The sequence below is a fragment of the Mustela nivalis genome (assembly GCF_964662115.1).
Source record: "Mustela nivalis genome assembly, chromosome: 13".
Taxonomy (NCBI): Eukaryota; Metazoa; Chordata; class Mammalia; order Carnivora; family Mustelidae; genus Mustela; species Mustela nivalis.
In genome coordinates this window covers 34,825,629-34,845,417 of record NC_139032.1, presented here as the reverse complement: position 1 = coordinate 34,845,417, position 19,789 = coordinate 34,825,629, and the positions used below count along the sequence as shown (strand labels likewise).

Below are 19,789 nucleotides of genomic sequence, written 5' to 3'. Positions count from 1 at the left end.
GCACTTAAAACACTGACAGTGTTTTATAAATTTCTTTGTGATCCATAGTAAAAGATGCATTATATATCATGACTGATGCATTTGTATGTTTAAAATAAAGGTCTTACAAAATAATACCTTGCTTTAAATATATATAAAATGTAATGTTTTTCATGAAAGTGTATCTTCTTTCTTTTTTAAAATGCTAGGCATGAATGAGTAAATTAATTTCATGACCTACTTAAATGGGTCATTACTTACAGCTTAAAGCCAATGATACAGTGGATAGATTAGAGAGAAAGAAGATAGTAAACAAGGAAACAAATAAAAACAGTTCTTTTACTAAGGTAGTCATAAAATAATAAAAATTCAAGAAAGTAAGTTGAAGCAGCTGAAATGAAAAATGGACAGTTTGGGTCAATATTTTAAAGGAAAAACTGGATAAAGTTCCTAAGAATTTGAGGAAGAGAAAGAGATCAAGATCACTTATAAGTTTGGAATATGCTATACCATTCACTAAAGTATAGAAGCAAGGAGGGGAATTTATTCCTGGAAATAACACTTGAGCTTCAGTCAAGCTGAACTTGAGGGAACAATTGATAGTTAAAGGAAAATGTCCAGCACATATTTACAGTGTACATACCACTGGAGCCCTGATGGGAAATCAGGCTTAGAAAAGAGTTTAAGATATAAACAGAAAAAATTCTCTAAGATTTGGAATTTTTAAAATTTTTAAAAAACTTTTTTAATTTTTAAAAAAAATTTTTTGGACTAGAGAGAAACATAGCAGGCCAGTAACTGTTTCAGAACATCCAGGAATGCCAAGTTTTAACAGGCTAAAAGTTGGATAGAGATTTGATAGGAGAAGTCAAAGAGAATGAGGAATGGTATCCATGGCATCAGCCACACTACCTCACAGAGGATAAGGAAACCACCAAAGAAGCGTGGACACAGTTTAAAGAAAGAAAATATAACACAAGAGATGATGTGATCCCGGCAGATAGAGGTGTGTCTGACTGGGATTATACCACTGTAGAGGATTTGACCAGTTTCAGATTACATTACATGTATTATCCTGTAACAGCCTATGCAAGAGGAAAGGCTAGTGTAGTTAATCCCAATTTGATAAATAAAATATCTCACCATATGATTTGTGATAGAGCTAAGCCCTGCTTCTCTGCCCCACTAACCTCGCCTACTTTCAGCAGATACCAGTAGCATGTGAAAGGGACCTTGGAAACAATAATGTTGTCATCTTCCCATCATAATTTCTGGAATACCCAGTATATCTACTATAATTTAAAATGCTACACTTGGGTGATTTGTATGGTTATTATAGCCTCTCTAATCTTAGTGAAACTATACCAAGGTCCTGAAAATAAAATCTTTCTCCCAAATTTAGCCCATTCATCTGGCAGAATAATATTTCCAATGGCTGTTCAGGATCATATCTGAAATTCTTGAATTTCCTTCCACTCAAATGGTATCCCTATTATTTTGAGAAAAAGCACACTGTCAAAAGCTGTCATATTTGGGATCAGATTCAACAACTGAGTTCAATGGTGCCCCTTACAGCCTTACACAGAAAAAATCATTCTGTCCTCCACACAAACCAGTCCATTCCATGAACTCTCACTTGCATTGTCTTCAGATGTGGAAGACAATAACATCATATTATTTCTTAAATCTAACCATATTCAGTTTGAAAACATAGCTGTACCAAATATCTGAAAGGGAACTTTATAACTGTGTTTATAACTGTGGGGATGTGGGCACGTGTGTAACAGCTCTGAAGAAAATAACAGAACAAGTTAATAACTAGTCTATGTAAAGAATCATATAATCTCCAGTTTGGAAGAACAGATCTAAGTTTTGTAACCATCATAGTTCGGGGCCCTAATTAAGAGAAATCTATAGTATTGATAAGTAGTTTGTGACATTTAACATTTTCTAAATAGATTAATTGAACACAACTCCATGATGATGTGGTAAAAGAAAAAAAAATATTATCCTTTGGTTTTATGATCTACTCCAGATTACCAGAAAATTCTCCTTAGTGTGTAATGCTTTTAGTTCATAGTCTATATAATTAACTAATAATATGTTACTCAAGTCCTAAGAAACTTCTCTGGCTCAAGATATCTAGGTTCGACAGAGCAGCCATTTGGAAAAATACTAGTGTGGTGATAAAACAGACTGCCCTGGCATCAGCCCCATCACTGGTCTGTGGGCCAGGCTGTAGAGTATGCATATTGAGAGCTCCTGGCATAATCTAACTGCTGGTTTATGGTTTGCTCACTATGAGCCAGGCATAGTTTTAAGTGTTTACCTGATATACCTCACTTAATCCTTACATTATTCCAACTTTCACATGGGAAACTGAGGTTCAGAGGAGGGGGTAGCTCACCTGCCCTAGATCACCAAACTAGGAAATAAGGAGATGCAGGTTTAAATTCAAAAATTTAGGAGTTCTGGCCTCAGGTTTCATGTTTTAAACTACTCCTTAGGATTACCTCGTACAATGGCTGAAGACTGACCCCACTTTAATGTCAGCATGAAAACACATCATTCATAGCATGAACAGCAGGCATGAAATTTCCAGTGCTTGGCATGGCTACAGGGAGTATTTAAGCATGCATAGAATGAGGATGGATGCTTTGATTTTCCCCTAGGGTGTTTGTGGTGTTTTGAATCAGTGTCACTCTATTGTGTCATTTTAGGACATGATTATTTCTGGGCTACAGCCTGAAACTTCCTACTCCCTCACTGTCACAGCCTACACCACCAAAGGAGATGGTGCTCGCAGCAAGCCCAAACTGGTGTCCACCACTGGGGCAGGTAACCATATTTGTGCATATATGTGCCTTGAACATTTTCCAGGTGACAATAATACTAATTTTCCAAATGGTATGGATGGTGAATTCTATCAAAAAGAAAAAGTGGACTGTGGTCAACTTTTATATTTATGCAGTTCAGAAGAAAAGCAAGACATACTTTGCCCAAATTATTTAGTCAGTCATTCAACAAGTATGTTTGTGAGCACCTACTACATGCCAGGCACTACTCGTAGTACTTGGGATACAGCATTCAACAAAACTGAAATATTCTTCCCTCCTGAAACTTAATTTCTGAGTAGAACTAAATAATTAACGAGTAGACAAATGAGTATATAATAAACCATCGGTAAGTGAGAAGTTGAAAAATAAAGGTGTGTAGACATTACGGATAGGGGCTGTTTGCTAAGTAACTGGAGAGGGTCTCTTAGATGAAAGTTATTTGAGCTGAGACATGAATGATGTGGAAGTGCAAGTCCTAGGAATGTCCAGAGGGTGGACCAGGGATGTCACTGATTAGCTTCAATCTCTTTCTGCAGCAAAACCTTTTAGAAGAGCTGCCATCTTGAACTGAGTTGATTACTTCTGGGTTTTGTTTTGTTTTGCCATTTTCTCCTCCTCATTCCTTGCTGTGGGAATTCTGAAGAGGTCAAATCACATAAAAGATGGGGAACAGAAAAGAGAAGGAAGGCAACAAGGCTGCAAAATATCAGATTGCTCCTCTGAAGAACAAAGTTTCTTAATACTCTTTAGAGTTACTTTGATGGGCTCACATTAGGAAAAGCCAGCATGAAGGAAGACCTGACACTGTAAAACCAATAAATTAAGACATAATTACAAAAGGATTCTTCTCCAATCCCTTTATATCACAATCTCCCATGGAACATTTAAACTATGATTTGATTTACTCCTCCCGAATTGCTTCTCACGCAACTTTTTAGGAACACACCTCTATGTAAAGGTATAAAGCAAAGAACAGCTGTGATGTTGAGTACCCTCCTGGGTGCCATGCTCACTGCCAAATTTGTCTAAATGTCATAAGATTTGCCTCACTTACATCCTGCCACCTGGAACTGCCTCAAGCAGCAGGATTACAGATGGCAAAACTCCTTTAAGGCAAAGTCTTCTGGGCTTTTTCTTCCTTTTTTTTTTTTTTTTTAAATTTAAGAATAGCATTGTATCAAGCTAATTTAATGCCTTGCGTAGGAGATATATGTTCAGAGGGGGCATGCTGACTGGCTATGGAAACAGCCTCTACTGAAATGTAGACAACTAAGTGCAAACCCCTGAAATTAAATCCCCCAAATGAAGAAAATATATTTCTGACACCTATATTTTTAATTGTGTCTTAATTAGTCTGAGATGTATTACATAAAGCATTAGGCTCCCTTTGCCCTTAAGACAGGGGTGCTATAATAAGGAAGGAAAAGGAGAGAATTTATAGCCAAAGGATGTGAATACCAGAAGAAAAAATGGCGTTGTCGATTTAAATAGCACAAACACTGGCTCATCACTTTTTGGGACAATTCAAGAAATTATTTAGAGTTGTGGATCTTATAACATAGAGAACTACTTTGCTGTTTCCATTTTGTATCTTTCTTAATCAGTGGACATTTAGGTATTGAGGAAGACAATGCTTATATTTTAGATATCTGCACATATATTGTCTTCATACTGGGCCTGGGTTGGAGGTGTGAGAATCCAGATATATAATCTCTTTAAGAGAAAAGCTCTAGCTTTATCATCTGCCAACCAACTAGTCAGAATCATTCCTTATGGTCATGGCTTATCCTGAGGTAAAAAGTATAGACAAAAAGTGTAATTATGACCATAATAACTCAAAGCCACCATTATTTTGTACTACTTAAAAAAAATTACAAGCCACATAAGAGTATAGTTAAGTGTTCAGGCTGCGTATTCAGATTGTCTTATAGCTTTCTCGCTCATTATACCTCTGACTCTACAGTTTTCTCTCTCTCTGGGCATTATTTTCTTCAGATAATGAAGATAATAACTAATCAGTGTGTAGTCAAGAGTGAAAAATGTAAATCAAATGAGATACTACATATAATGCTCTTAGCACAGTGCCTGGTACATTGCATGTACCCAATAATTATATATGTTGTAATTATTATTCTTATTAGTTGTATCTAATTAGCTCATCTTTACTTGGATTCATTTCTCTGTGGCTTGAACCTCTATATATGTGAAGGTTTCTTAAGAGATTTTTCTTTTTAAAATTCCCTTAAATTATTGTGTAATCCTATTTGTGTCTGTTACCAAATTCTGGTATCTCAGCCTACCTTAATAAGTATGAGAATAAGCATATTTCCACAAAGGTATATAGACCAAGTCTTTTTCATTTTTTTTTTTTTTAAGTAAATAATGTAATGGAGTTCCTGTAGAGTGGTGTTCCCATTCAGCAGTGATTAAAATGTAAATGGCTGTGTACCTTGGTCTTAGCACTCCTTCCCCTGTGTTCCAGTTCCAGGAAAACCCCGGCTTGTAATTAACCACACTCAGATGAATACTGCTCTCATTCAATGGCACCCCCCTGTGGACACATTTGGACCTCTTCAGGGCTATCGTCTAAAATTTGGGCGGAAAGATTCAGAACCACTCACTACTCTTGAGTTCTCTGAGAAAGAAGATCACTTTACAGCTACAGACATCCATAAAGGAGCATCATATATCTTCAGGCTCTCAGCCAGAAACAAAGTGGGCTTTGGGGAAGAGATAGTGAAGGAGATTTCTGTTCCAGAAGAAGTCCCAACTGGATTCCCTCAAAACCTCCATTCAGAAGGCACCACTTCAACCTCCGTCCAGTTATCCTGGCAGCCACCTGTCCTAGCAGAGAGAAATGGCATCATCACCAAGTATACTCTTCTGTATAGGGATATCAACATCCCTCTTCTACCAATGGAGCAGCTTATTGTTCCAGCTGATACCACTATGACACTGAGTGGCTTAAAACCAGATACCACATATGATGTAAAAGTACGTGCTCACACGAGCAAAGGGCCCGGGCCATATAGTCCCAGTGTCCAGTTCAGGACACTGCCTGTGGATCAAGGTAGGATTTGTCTGCTTACGGCCTTCCTCCTTTAAAGGAATGTCGGTCTTTGGAAATCAGTATTTTGAAGCTATAAATAACTGATCGGACCATTCATATTAATAGGTTCAGCAAAAGCCAAAAGGTAAAGTATGTAAAACTTAATATGTTTTGGATGCCTTAGATTTTGGTTATAGAATGCCAAGCAAGTCTGGCTGACAGCACCCCAGTGTTCTCAGGTAAGGAAAATACAATATAGGTGACTGAATTGAAGATAAAAGAGAGATCTTTGTGAGAATGGGGTAGTAAAATCAGTGTTCTAAACAGGTAGGCAAATCACACTTCTCTCTTTGAGATCAAAGTAGACGTCATCTAGCCTAAGCCCGATGGTCCATGGTGGAAAAGGACAGGTCATACATTTTTAGGAATAGTGTAAATACACTGTTTTTCCTTTTCCAGCAGTGTTTGCAAAAAATTTTCATGTCAAAGCAGTAATGAAGACTTCAGTGCTGTTGTCTTGGGAAATTCCAGAAAATTACAATTCTGCCATGCCTTTCAAAGTAAGTTGTTTTCTAATTTATAAGATATCATGGGTAAAACTGGGGGTGGGGAACATGCAATTTACCTCAGTAAATTACTTAGAAAGCATGCACACCACTTTGCTTCAGCCACACACACTTGCTTTTCTCTTATTTGGTTTCCACTTGAAAGATGAAGTGGGACCTGAAACCTAGGGTGGTATTACTTGTCAGTCACCTTGTACTTCCAAACCTTTACAACTAAGCTAGTACTTGTGTTTTTCCACCAGAAAATGAAATTCATGTGATTTCTACATCTTGAAAATGCAATATCCTGATATTTAAAAATTTGTTTATTGGCTTGAATCATTTGTATGTTTTAAACTTTAATTTGTGATTGAGATATATTGAGGGATATTAGCAAGAAGCATAAGTCTATGAAATAAAGAATAGAGAAACGTTTTGAAGGTACAAATGTACTTAGGAACAGGAATGGAAACCTTTAGAAAAAAGGTGGTGTGTATAATACATTGAAAACCCACAGTGTTTCTGCACAATTTCCATTAAGATTATATGCAAGCAACAGGTCAAATATTGAAAATACTGTACATTTCTAGACTTAGAAACATCATATAATTATGCACTAAGAACAAAAGAAAAGTTCATTCCATCTATAGAATTTCTGAATACTTGTGGGCTTAGGAATTACCCCAAATTAGAATTGACTTGACATACTTATTCTATAAATAAGTGCATATTAGTTTAGAACGCATACATTTTCTCTCTGATACCCAAATCTCTTCGATTGGCTGTATCCTCTAGATTCTTTATGATGATGGGAAAATGGTTGAAGAAGTTGATGGCCGGGCTACCCAGAAACTAATTGTGAACTTGAAGCCTGAGAAGTCATATTCATTTGTGCTAACAAATCGTGGGAATAGTGCTGGTGGGCTGCAACACAGGGTAACAGCAAAGACTGCACCAGACGTACTACGTACCAAGCCTGCCTTCATTGGGAAGACCAACCTGGATGGCATGATTACTGTACAACTGCCTGAAGTACCCGTAAATGAGAATATAAAGTAAGTCGATTGAAGGGTTAGGGTTGAAGGATACAAATGCAAGTAAACAAGAAAAGAAAATTCAACCTCAGTATTATAGAAGTTATAAAAGATTCTATTGCTATATGTGAAGTAAAAGCTTCTTTAGCATAGGCTCTCAGTTTTATTTAAGCCTTATTACACCCTGTTCTCATGTTTGTTATAACACATATTCTCATTAATTTAACATGGAGGGCTTTTTATTTCCCAGGAATGATGTAACTCAGTAGAAATAGACTAAGAAATAGAAATAGAATGCAGTCCTTAAGCTAAAGGAGTTTACGTCATAGTGTACAGAATAAGGTGACTAGTTGAATAACTCTAATACCTGGAAATTTTTTATTATAATGGTGAGGAATTCTTACAAGGTATTATGAAGCCGAAGGAAACTTCAGGAAATGAGATAAGCAACATGGTACATAACACTAACACTTTGGTTGTATATGTGTGTTGAAAGGAGACATTTCAAAAGTTAGAGTTCAGGATGATGTCAGAAAGAACTTGAAAGTTGGAAAATGCGAGTGTTCTGTCTTGGATGTAGCACAGTGTAGAGGACAGTGGGCTTGAAGTGAAAAATTAAATCCAGTCAATTAAGAAGTTTATTGGTTGTCTATAGTTAGTTGATTATAGCCAGTACATTTTATAAAATGTAATATAATATAGCTAGCTGGTCATAGCCAATAGAAGAAAAAAAAATTTTTCCCTGCAGTCTACTAAGTAAAGTATGAGTATTGTGGTTAATTATGGAGAACAAAAGAAGATGTGGACTCTGTCCCCAAAGAGCTACCATAGAGTAGGGGATACAGAGAAGCAGATATAGTACCTGCTAATGATAGTGTTAGACTCTATTTTAAGAGCAGCTAACTGATAATAAAATGGGTCAAGGAGGTTTCTCATTTAATCTTAAAGGGCAGGTAGGACACATATAAAAAATCAGAGTGAGAAGATTATATGCAAGGGCTCATTAGTAAAGGAAGTGAGCTATTTTGTCAGGCCTGAACAAGAGAAGTAAGAGAGGTATACAGGAGCTAAGTTGCACTCAGAACTTGAAACTATATCAGGTAGATGGTAGAAATTCAGTAAAGGTGTTTGTACAGGAGAGTGGTATGTATCCTTTATATGATACTTAAGTTTCCTTTTTTTCTACTTTAGGAAATATTTAATGGGTATCCGCTGCATGCTGGAGATTGTGCTATCTGCTTGCTTTCTCATTTCTTGTATCCCCCATGGTCATGTTTAGATGAAACTTGTTATGAAAGATTTGAAGGTCAACCAGAGACGTTCCTATGTAGTTTATGGATTGTTGGGACTTTCACATTTAGCAACAATCTGGCAACATAATTAGGGAAGTTCTTAGGGAAGATGGCTCCTGAAGGCATATGTTGGAAGGATGTCAGAACACCATAAAGTGTTGCAATGTCATTGTGTAGTTGGTTGATTCTAGGTAAATAACAAGATTCTAAAATCAGATGGTGATGGGGTAAATAGGATGCAGAGGCAGATGAGAACAGTAGTGTAGTAGGAGTTGGTAAACACTTTAATGAGGGATCAAGGCAGAGGAAAAAATGTCATAGATGACTCTGAGAGTTGAATTTGGGTGACAAAGTGAATGATACTGCCATTCATCCTAGAGGATGAAAAAGTCAAGAGGAAATGACTGAGTTCAATTTTGTATATGTTTTACATGAGGTATCAGTGAAATACCTACTTAGAGATGTTCATTTAAAGAAATTACTGGGATTATGGATAGAAATTTGAGAATCATTAATACAACAGCAATGTATTTATGGAAAGAAACAGAATCACTGAGACAGTGGGATGAAGATATGAAGCAAAGGTTAAAGGAAAGGTCTCAGGAAGAAAAGAGCTATTATATAGTTAAGTGGAGAACCAAGACAAGGCAATTTCATGGCAAAAGATTTTTCAATAAGGTGTGTACAGTTATAAATTTCCGGAGCTCCAGAAAATTTAAAGAAGATGATAGAAAAAAAAAAATCTGCTATTAAAAAGTAAAACTATAAACAAGAGGTTTTTGATATAGCACCATAGTTGAAATTTAGAAAAGTCTAATAATTGGCAACTTTTGACTTAACTAAAATCCATTCTTCCAGAGAAAACCTTCTGTTCTTATTTATTTGATGAAATAATTGGAGGATTTTAACCAGATGGTGGGATTTCCAAAAGATTATGACTAAAATAAATTCACTGAGAAATCAGATCTCCTTTTCTGTCCCTCTTCTTGTATCATTCAGAAAATTGGAAAATGAGAATGGAATATTAGTGTGATTTTATTCCAACAAAATTTAATATGAAATTGAGATTATATTTATCCATTTTTGTTTTAATCATCTGTGGAGATTATATATATCTACTATCTATATATATTTCCCATCCTATTCTAGTGACAGGCAATGTTTTAGGGATTTAGTAGAGATAATCTGATTTTCGTACTGCTCTTACACAATATAGCTAATTGGGAACTTGGACAAGAAGAGTCCATTGTAATGGAGTTTTAGGATACCAAAGCTTAGATGGATAAGGGAGGCCAAAGGTGGAGCTCCCAACCCCAGTTTAGTAGCCCAGGGAAGGGTTCTAAGGAAAGTAACATTAAAAATGAGGATTAAAGAATGACAGGAACCCAGCTGGTCCATAGGAGTATGGTTGGGGAGTTGCTGTTTCAGGCAGAAGACAACCTATGTGATACCATAGCAGCAAGAGAAAGACTAGCATTTCTTATCTGTCCACCTCATCCCCATCCATGAAGATATTTCACCTGGTATCCAACAGACGTGTATTCTGTACACTGCCGGTGCCTGGTCTAGGAATAGAAAGATGACTGAGATGAAGCTCTACATGAAGGTGGCAGAACACATACAAAAAATAGATCATGTAAATATAATGGAGTAAGTAAGAACTGCCAGAGTTCCAGCCCAACTTGGGTGTCCGAGAGACATCTAGAAGGAGATAATATTTAATTTGAATCTTGATGGTGGGAAATATTTAGAAAAGGCAAAATAGTTGGAAATAAATAAAGAACAGGGGAAAATAACAGAGTATAAATTTAATCCATTCAAAAGCATGAAAGAGCGACAGAAAGATGAAAATTGTATAGTATAATTTTTAGTATTTGTTACTAGTTTTCAAGACTTACAGAAAAATGTTTTTAGTGACTTTTTACCCAATTAGTTTAGTAGAATGTGTTAGATATTATCGAGAAAGGCATTTTAGTCCTTTGGTGGTAGATTTTTGGTTCATTTTCAAATTCTGAATGAGTCGAGAATATTGTAGATTATAGTCTACCTTTTAGTGCTTTTCTTTATGTTCAGTTTCCCTCTTTGTTTTATTTATGTACTTTCTCCTCCTATATTTGAAATAGGATTCAGGGAAAAGAGGTAAAACTTTGGTAACAAAGAGAAGAAACCATTTCAAAACATAAAAAGAAAGCAAATGACTGGGGGGGTTGGATATGTTCTAGAAATGAATTTAAGATTCCTAGAAATATATTCCACTCTGGGGAAAAGAGCCAAAACCAAAATTAGGAAAGACCTTGAATGGGAAGAGTAACAGAACCATAGGAAATGAAAAACAAATATCCTGTTAGAAAAAATAAACAAACCAAAATGCTAAATAATCTATAGACATTGGACTTTTTAAAGGGATAATAACATAAAGCTACCAGTCCTGTCTTTGTGTGGCACAGTCCATTATTATGGGCAGCTGTGAGCTATGTTGTGCCACTTGCAGCAGTTGGCAAGTTAAAAAATTAGAAAAGAATGTAGCCTTTTGTTCAATATGCCAGGGGAAAATGAGGAGAGAAAATAGGACTGATAGAAGAGCTGTAGGCGGGGTTGCTAACTTGCATTCAGGTGAAAGCTGTTTAGAAAAATTCTTCCAATTTATTTTCTAGTAAAATGAAATGTTGGTGATTGAAGGGCTGTTTTTATCAAGAGAAACCATGCTTTCTCATTTCTGGCCAAGGTAATTGGGAAGTCTTGGTCGCTACCCCCAACTTCCCACAACTTAGAAACAAATTTGTCTCTTGTAAACACAGTCGAGGCTCATTGCTTCTGTATTCTCTCGTAAGTGTTTTTTGTGTGGTGTAGCCCTCCCTCAGGGAAAGGCTACATTTCTTGTGAAATAGCCCTGTAGGTACGGCAGGTTCTGCCCTCAGGAATTTGTGGTGTTTCAACCTTCGATTTGGTTAGATAGACTTGGGGGGCAGAATGCGAGTTGGAAAATCTAGCAACCTCACCATTATTTAACAGCAAGTTGTGACAAAGGGAACTTCCCTGAGTCTATAGAGCAGAATTTTAGTCCGGTTGGTAAGGAAAAATGTACCGCACAGACTACACTAAAAGATAAGTGGCCAGAAGTTACCCAACGTAAGTTAATTTCATAGTAATCATTTTATATTTATGAAAAATAGAAATGAATAAAAGCATTTTGTCAAATTCCAAATGTCTTTGATCTAACTAATTTGGCTTTCAGGTTGGCCTACTTTTTCTTCTTTTAAAGAAGATTTTCTTGGAAACATGGCTTACAAAGGTGCTTCATAAAATGTATGCACTATTACTAGCTTCATATATGAATGTATCATCTGTTTAAGGTTTAATAAGAAATAATTCAGTCATCACATGGTTGTCAACTGCAGTGGTAAAGATTTAAACTTGTATAGTGCTTTACAGTTTACTGAAGACATTTGAATGTTTTATTTAAGTCTCAAAATAACCCTGTGAGGTAGGTACTCGTGCCATTTATGGGTGAATAAAGTGAGGCTCAGAGAGACAGCCTGGCCACAATCATAAAGCTGATACTAAGAATAGCTGTAATATAATGACTGGAGGTGTGGGGGCATACTAGTTGCTGCTCAACGGCATTGCACACAGTAATTGATGGACTCTTCACAAGGAGGGTATTTCTCATTTTTATGGCTAAGGAAGGTTCAACACGAGTTAACATAGCCTGGCCACACAAGAGCAAAGCCAGAGAGGAAAGATTTGACCGCCGGCAGTCTGGCTCTAACGCCATATGTTAAACCATGACTTATATGAACTCTGATTTGCTGGTCAGACCAGGACATTTGTTTTCCCCCCTAGGACAATTGATAAACCATTAAGAACTCAAGGACAAGTAAGAATAGACAGAACTGGCCTAGACAATCTTTAGAATGAGGAGTCATTTGGCACATATGCAGTCAAAGATCATGGAGCAATAAGATCGGTAGTTTGTCGTGAGAATTCAGATGAGAGGTAAAAGGAGAGGTTTCCCAGAGCCCAGCATTGTCACCCACCATTTTATAAAAAAGGAAAATGAGGCTTGAAGCAATTAAGTAATTTTCACTTGTCCGACAACACATAGCCAAAAAGATTGAAAACCTTAATTTAAACATAGAGACTGGAAAGATCATTCAACCTGCTTTGGGTTTTCTATGGTAAATTAATTTGATTTAAAATATATATACCTAAATGATCATAGCAAATATATATACATATATATAAAATATGAAGTTATGCAAGGAATGACATTCATCATTAAATTCTGAGACAGATTTTGACCTCCTAGTTATATAATGAGTTTGAAAATGCTAATACATTCTGCTAATACAAAAAGCCTGGCTGAATTTGAAGAGGGACCACTACAAACACTGGAGCTCGCCTTCCCAAATAATTATATGGAGCTGGGTCCCCCTTGGTGATAACATATTAAATAAAATTAGTAAAACTTTACTTAATATAATTAAAACTCTGAAGGTTAGATTTAACCTAATTAAATCTAATATACTGGGAAAACATAGCTTACTTTATAAGTAGTCAGAGCATTTGCAGATATATTGATTCTGAAGTTATTTATTTTTCTATTAATTTAATAGTCTATTTCAAAAAATGTATTTTGAGCTTAGCTTCAAGCTTGAGTCAGATAGGCAAAGCATAGTGTAAACTTTAATTTTATCCATATAAAGCTGATCTATACCCCAAAACATTTTTTTTCTATTTCAAGCAAGTTCTTTCAGTTCATGTAATTTGGTTGGTTTCAATTTGTAGAGTACATCTTAGCTCCCCATTTCACTATTCATGTCTGTGCCATCTTTTTTTCCCCCTTATTCTCCCATGATATTAGAATAAGAATCATTACTATACTTGTAAAGAAAAGAACTTTTGAAAAAAGAAGTATATTTTCTATAAACAGTATTTGGTCACATGACTGCTGGTTTGAAGAAAGGAGAAAATGCTGGATTGAGATTGAGAGTTGAAAGTTATAGGAGGGTGCCTGGGTGGCTGAGTTGGTTAAGATATTGCCTTCTCTTCAGGTCATGATCCTGGAGTCCTAGAGATGAGTCCCACCTCAGCCTCTGTGTTCAGCAGGGGGTCTGCTTCTCCTTCTGACCCTTACCCCTTCATGCTCTCTCTCTGAAGAAAATGAATTAATTAAATATAAAAAAAAAGAAATTTATCAGAGAGAAGGGATCCCAATGTTTTGACTGCTTGATTTAGGGGACATACATGTTCTCAAAAGCCACATAAGCCACCCACTTCCACTTTTCAATGGAAAAAGAACTCAGTGATAAAACAGCAGAGATTTAAAAAAAAAAAAAAATCCAGGGAATTTATATGTACATTTGCTTAAGCAATAATTTCTAAATATGTCTTACATACTATAAAAATTATGGACTAATTAAGACCATATAATGGGGGAAATGGAACTAATCAGAGAGGTCAGGAAAGGCTTCAATTAGAAAGTAAAAAGTGAGTTGTTATTTTACGGGAGAGAGGAGTTAACTTTGGACTTGTGAAAGTGACAGAAGGTTCTAGGCAAATGGAACAAGATGATTAAGGGTTTAATGACAGAATAGACCAAAGTAAATAAATTCAAGAAACTGAAAGCCTATCAGACAGAGTTCAAAGGGCATGGAGAGATGGATTCAGGCAAGATTCTGCTGAGTCTTATGAGACTTTGTGGCCTTTCTACTAAGTCCACTGAAATGTTTTTAAACTGGATAGGATACAATCAATTGTCTATTGCAAAATGAAAATTTCAGAGATTGGACTAGAGGCAGTTAAGTTCAAAGATGAGAGAAAGTCAGAGGACAAAGGTAGTATGAGACATGGAAAGAGGCAGAAGTGGTGGCTGCAGGGATAGGAAGAAGCAAATGGACTATAGATAGAGTTTGGAAGTAATAGGACTTGGTGACGCTTTGGATATGAGAGAGGGAAAGAGTTAAAGCAAATCGTCAGTGATAACACCTAGTTTTATAGCAAATGGATCATGGTACAATGGTGGAAGACTTATTTTGGAGGCATATCCTTAGTTTTGTTTTAACCACAGTAAATTTAAAGTGGTTTTGTGACATAGACCTGAAGATATGGAGTTGGAATTAGATAAACCTCTAGAGTTCAGAGGGAGCATTCTGGAATGAAGATATGAATCTGAAGATAATTTGCATCTAGGTGATAACTGATACCCTGAGCTAGAATGAGACCGTGTAGGAAGAAGAGGGAATAAAGAGAAGTCCTTGGCCTGATCTTCAGGGATTCTCCCATTTAATAGTAAGGTAGTAGGTAATAGATTCTGTTAAAGAAATAAGGTTAATGTGGTAAGAAATGTTAAGTGGAAAACCAGGAGAATTGGGTACAGAGAAATGGCTGAGAATGTTTAATGGAGGGTCTCATTAACATTTTCAAATTCTGCTAAGAGATCACATAAGACAAAGGTCAAAACTCTTCTTTGGTACAGTCCTATCAAAGTCACTTAGGATGCTGGCGAGGGCAGTGAGGTGGACTAATGAGGTAGGAGCTAGAATATTATTGACTGGAAAGTCAGAGGAAGATGAGGTAATGGAGAACAGCAAGAAACACAGGTCTCCCCAGAATTCGGGTAGTAAGAAGTAGAATAGACCAAGAAAGATGACGAGTGGGATGTGGTTTGTTCATTTTTTAAATGTTAGGTATTTATACAGGGTTGGAAACTAATAGAATTCAAAGGGGAGGGAGAAGTTGAAATACATGGGTGGGGGGTAATGACGCATAGTCAACTTCCTCAGAGAGCTGATGATGGCAACCAATTCAAGAAAGTGATTGGCCTTCATGAATAGAGCCAGCCCCTCAACTGTACCCAAAGGACAGGCTATGGTTACATATAGATGCAAGTAAACTTATAGTTTGGTAGGTGGAAGATGAAAGAGTTCTAGTCTGAGTGTTTTTATTTTCTCTTTAAATAGACATAAAGCTGTCTCCCAGTGGGGAGGTAAAGATGTCTAAGGTTTATGACCAGGGGAGAGAGTCTGAAAAACTTGTACAGAATGGAAGGATGAGTAACTGAAGAAGTTGTGGTGGGATGGCCAGGCAACATTGAAGGCCCGAAGTTGCTGAATATGAATTTACAAAATCATTGTTCCCTGTACATAATTTCTCAAGCCCTATGCAGCTCCTTGGATTCAGGCACAGAGAAGGGCAATTACAGATTTTAGGTAATGTAGAGTGGAAGATGTGGGCTCTAGCAGAGAAGAATCAAAGATCTAAGAGCCTTGGGTAATGCATGGTGCTCTTTGGAGCTTGAAATTACCAAGGATGATGGCAGAGTTTGGGAGAAAAGGAATTCCACTGACTCTGGTGAGGGGAAAAGAGGGAAGAGGAGAGAGAGAAAGAGAGAGAGAAGGAAGGAAAGAAAAAGGGGGTTTCTGAAGAGCTTTGTAAATGGCAAAAATCAGTGAGAGAAGATCATGATAATATAATAATAATATAGTTGAAATGTATGAACTTCAGAAAAAGAGGCACTTGTTTATTGGCTTGCTTTATGTTTTTAGGTTAAGCGGGGAGGGAAAAATACCTGAAAGAAGCAACAGTGAGCCAGGAGGGAAACCCTAGGCCCTCCATCTGAGGTTGGCTGGGTGGGGGAGGGGCATGAATACACAGACCCACATTAAAAGCTGTGAGGGAAGCAGGGTTGTCAGGGGAAAACTAAGTTTCAGAAAAGGCAACAATTTTGGGTTTTTGAAAAGCCATGGTTGCAGAGAACATGGCTGAAATGTGTGGATATAGTTCTAGGCTGGACTGTCTTATAATATGCGGTTCCAAATTCCTCATGCAACATTTTTTTCAATGCGAGAGCTGCTTTGACGCGGCTTTACTTTGACTGCTCTAGATGCTTTGGACATCAGGAGACAGAAAAGCCATGCACATCCAGCTACACTGTTAATTACTTGCTATGGGGAAGGCTGTTCAATTCTTATCCCAGCCACAAGTTAAATGAACAGTTGGAGAGTACAGAAGAAAAGAATGGATTTTTATTTTTTTTCTGTACAAGAATAGCAACTCAAGTATGAAAGCAGAAGAAAAATTAATAGAATTTATCATCTTAACCTTGATTTCCAAGATTCAGAAAGAGGACAATGGGAGCTCTTGATAATGTGTAGTATCATTACTTTAGGTGGAGAGAAGCAGTCCTCATTTAATGCAATTGGTAGTGAAAAGCAGGTGGTTCCCTGATGAGTGTGTTTATCAAGTACATCTGCAGTATTATGTTGTGTGCAGTTGCAGCCCCTGTCATTCTTCTCCAGGCTCATTTAACATGATGGACTTGTTTGACAAATCCTTCAGGTGGTAGGAGGGTAGGAAGAGGAGGAAGCTTACTCTGGATTATGAAGTACAAGATACTGGCCTCTCTCACACAAACCCCAACTCTTCCTTCTTACCCTCCTTGATCATCATGATTATTGGTGGGAAAGAAAATGATTGGGTCGGTGATGTGATTCTGGGAGTCTGTTGATTAGTTGCTCAGACGGCACCATGGAGAGAATGTTCTAGTATAGTTGTCTGGTTTGACCTGAATTCTTGATTAGGGAGAAAAAAATGTTTCACAAGCCCCTGAACTTGCATTTCAGGGAATGTCACTGAGTCCTACTTGAAAAACGTAGTTCAGGTGCATTTCTCCCACGATGATGGTCAGTACTAACAATAGTGGCTTCAATCAGTTTGGCGTGACTTGTCACACACTGTGCTTTCATTTTTCATAGCGTACAACTGAGATTAAGGGATGTTAAATGATCTGCCCAAGATCATACAGCAAATTAGTGACAGAGCTTCAAATTGTGGGCCAGATGTATCTCCAGATGCCACATTCTTCACCAAAATACTCTAAAATAACACTGTTCAATATCATGAAAGCAACATGTGAAACCTTAGATTTTTTAGTGACTATAGCAAAAAGGACAAAGAAATAGGTAAAGTTAATTTTAACAGCCTATTTTTACATAATATATCTATAATATTATCATTTAGCATATGGTCACTATTAAAAATTTATTGCCGGGATAGCTTACATTTACTTTTCATACATAGTTTTAAAAATCTAATGTCTTTAATACTGTGAACACATTTCAGTTCAGATGAGCCACATGTCTGGCTAGTGGCTACCATATTGGACAGTGCAGCTCTAGACTCTGCTTATGGAAACTGAGTCCTTTATCACAGGGTTTTACTGAGTTTATTGCAGGTTTTGTTTTGATGGGAGTAGAAAGAGGCCTTCCTGTATGTGCTACTTGTCTCTGTGATATAACTCAGTGCAAGGTTGGTGCTGTCCATCCTGTGGTCTCTTCTCTTCCCTTTCTTCTCTTCTAAAAGTGTGTGTGCACATATGTGTATATGTTCATTTTTACAAGTCTCCACAAAATAATGGAGTTTTAAAAGTATTTTATAATACAGAATAATGAAACAAAAAAAGAGCCAGACTATTGCCAAGGTTAAGATATATATATATATATATATATATCTTGGGTCATAATTTAATTTCTCTGGATTTGCCTTTTTGTTTACTGTCCTTATACAGTTTTTCAGAGAGCAAAATGATATTATACATTTAATATATTATTTTTAATTAATATAGTATAATATAGTATACATTTAATATAATTCCTGAGAGGAAGCAATTGATGTGGTAGCCATTATACACCTATGTTTAGAGTTCTTATATAGTTACTACCAAAGATCAGGCAGAGTTACAAACCATGAATACAAGAGCAGGATATGCAGTTTGTGGAAATTGCCTATATCTACTTGTGAATAGGTACCTTTATACTTAGTAAAATTTTGGTTGACTGTTCTTAATGAGAGTATTCAATTACTTTTGCTCTTCTTATACATTCATTTTTTGAGATCTATTTTGAAGGCCCTCAGATAGTGGTTGTCTCCAAATTTCTGCAGTATTTATCTTGAGGTTTGCAACTTGATGGGTAGAAAACAATTATATTATTATATAACTGTTATGAAATTATAGATAATTTTATGTATTTAATTTCTTATTCAAATAAAAAGTATTTGGGGAGTATATAAATGAAATCATTGTCATCATCTGGACATTTGTATGAGCTAAGAGTAATTTTTACTATGCCGTTTCTTTAAAAAACAAATCCTTATAAATTGATGTCACAGAAAATACTTGGTTTGGTAGCTGGTAATGTTGGATTTCACTGTACTAAACTTGTATGTGCCCAGCACCAGGGTCTTAACAAACTGTTTCTGCTCTGTTTATGATACCTAATAAAGAGCAGTCAACCATGGTGGTATTAACCATACAAAATCTTTGAGGTCACACATAATGGTCTACCCATGTTATTTTAAAAATTGAACAAACAGGTGGCTATTCCTCATTAATGGGCAAGTCACTCCATATCCATAATTTGCCTTCATTCTCAATCACTGGTCTGTGGAAGATTTAAGGACATATCCATTTTCTTTTTCCTTTGATCTGACCTTATTTTTGTCTGTCCATTCTTGTGCAGAGGTTACTACATAATAATTGTGCCTTTGAAGAAATCTCGTGGGAAATTTATCAAGCCATGGGAGAGTCCAGATGAGATGGAGTTAGATGAGGTAACTATGTGTTTGTTGGCTATGTCTTTCATTAGTTACTTAATTTATTAAACATACTCTTCCTCTGTATGGAAGGAAGTCTAATCCAGGTGCTGACTTATGGCTGGCTGTTCAGCTATTGGATGATTCAGTGCTATGGAGCTGGTAACCTCTAGGGATCCCAACAAAGAACTTTTTGCTTTAATTAAAAGACATTTAGCTGCAGTAAATCTTACAACGTGTCTAATCTTTGCTGGTTTTAATATTTTGCCCCTTGCCTCTTGTAAGACATGATGCAAGGTGTGGAAGTTGAAGTGAATTGTGAGCAAAGACTTAATCATCATTGTTATGAACTCCAAGGTCTGCTTCATTAGTGTAGTTTTAGCTGAAGCTGTTACAAGTGCTAAATCGCGATTTGCACCAGAATTCAACATCTGACCTGCTATGCGTTCTTGACCAGTTT

General features: G+C 36.6%; 1 protein-coding gene across 15 annotated transcripts in view; it reads left to right on the top strand.

Moving 5' to 3' along the window:
* The window catches only part of PTPRD (protein tyrosine phosphatase receptor type D), a 194,094-nt gene that overhangs the window by 32,093 nt on the left and 142,212 nt on the right, over positions 1–19,789 (top strand). For 11 of the 15 annotated variants that reach the window (XM_082694980.1, XM_082694978.1, XM_082694972.1 and 8 more), the window contains 5 exons: positions 2,700–2,817; positions 5,299–5,886; positions 6,325–6,425; positions 7,206–7,465; positions 19,257–19,347. In XM_082694980.1, the coding sequence (XP_082551106.1) occupies positions 2,700–2,817; positions 5,299–5,886; positions 6,325–6,425; positions 7,206–7,465; positions 19,257–19,347 (1,158 nt within the window). The remainder of the gene's footprint in view (positions 1–2,699; positions 2,818–5,298; positions 5,887–6,324; positions 6,426–7,205; positions 7,466–19,256; positions 19,348–19,789) is intronic. The other 4 variants (XM_082694971.1, XM_082694976.1, XM_082694974.1 and 1 more) reach the window with 3 other exon arrangements.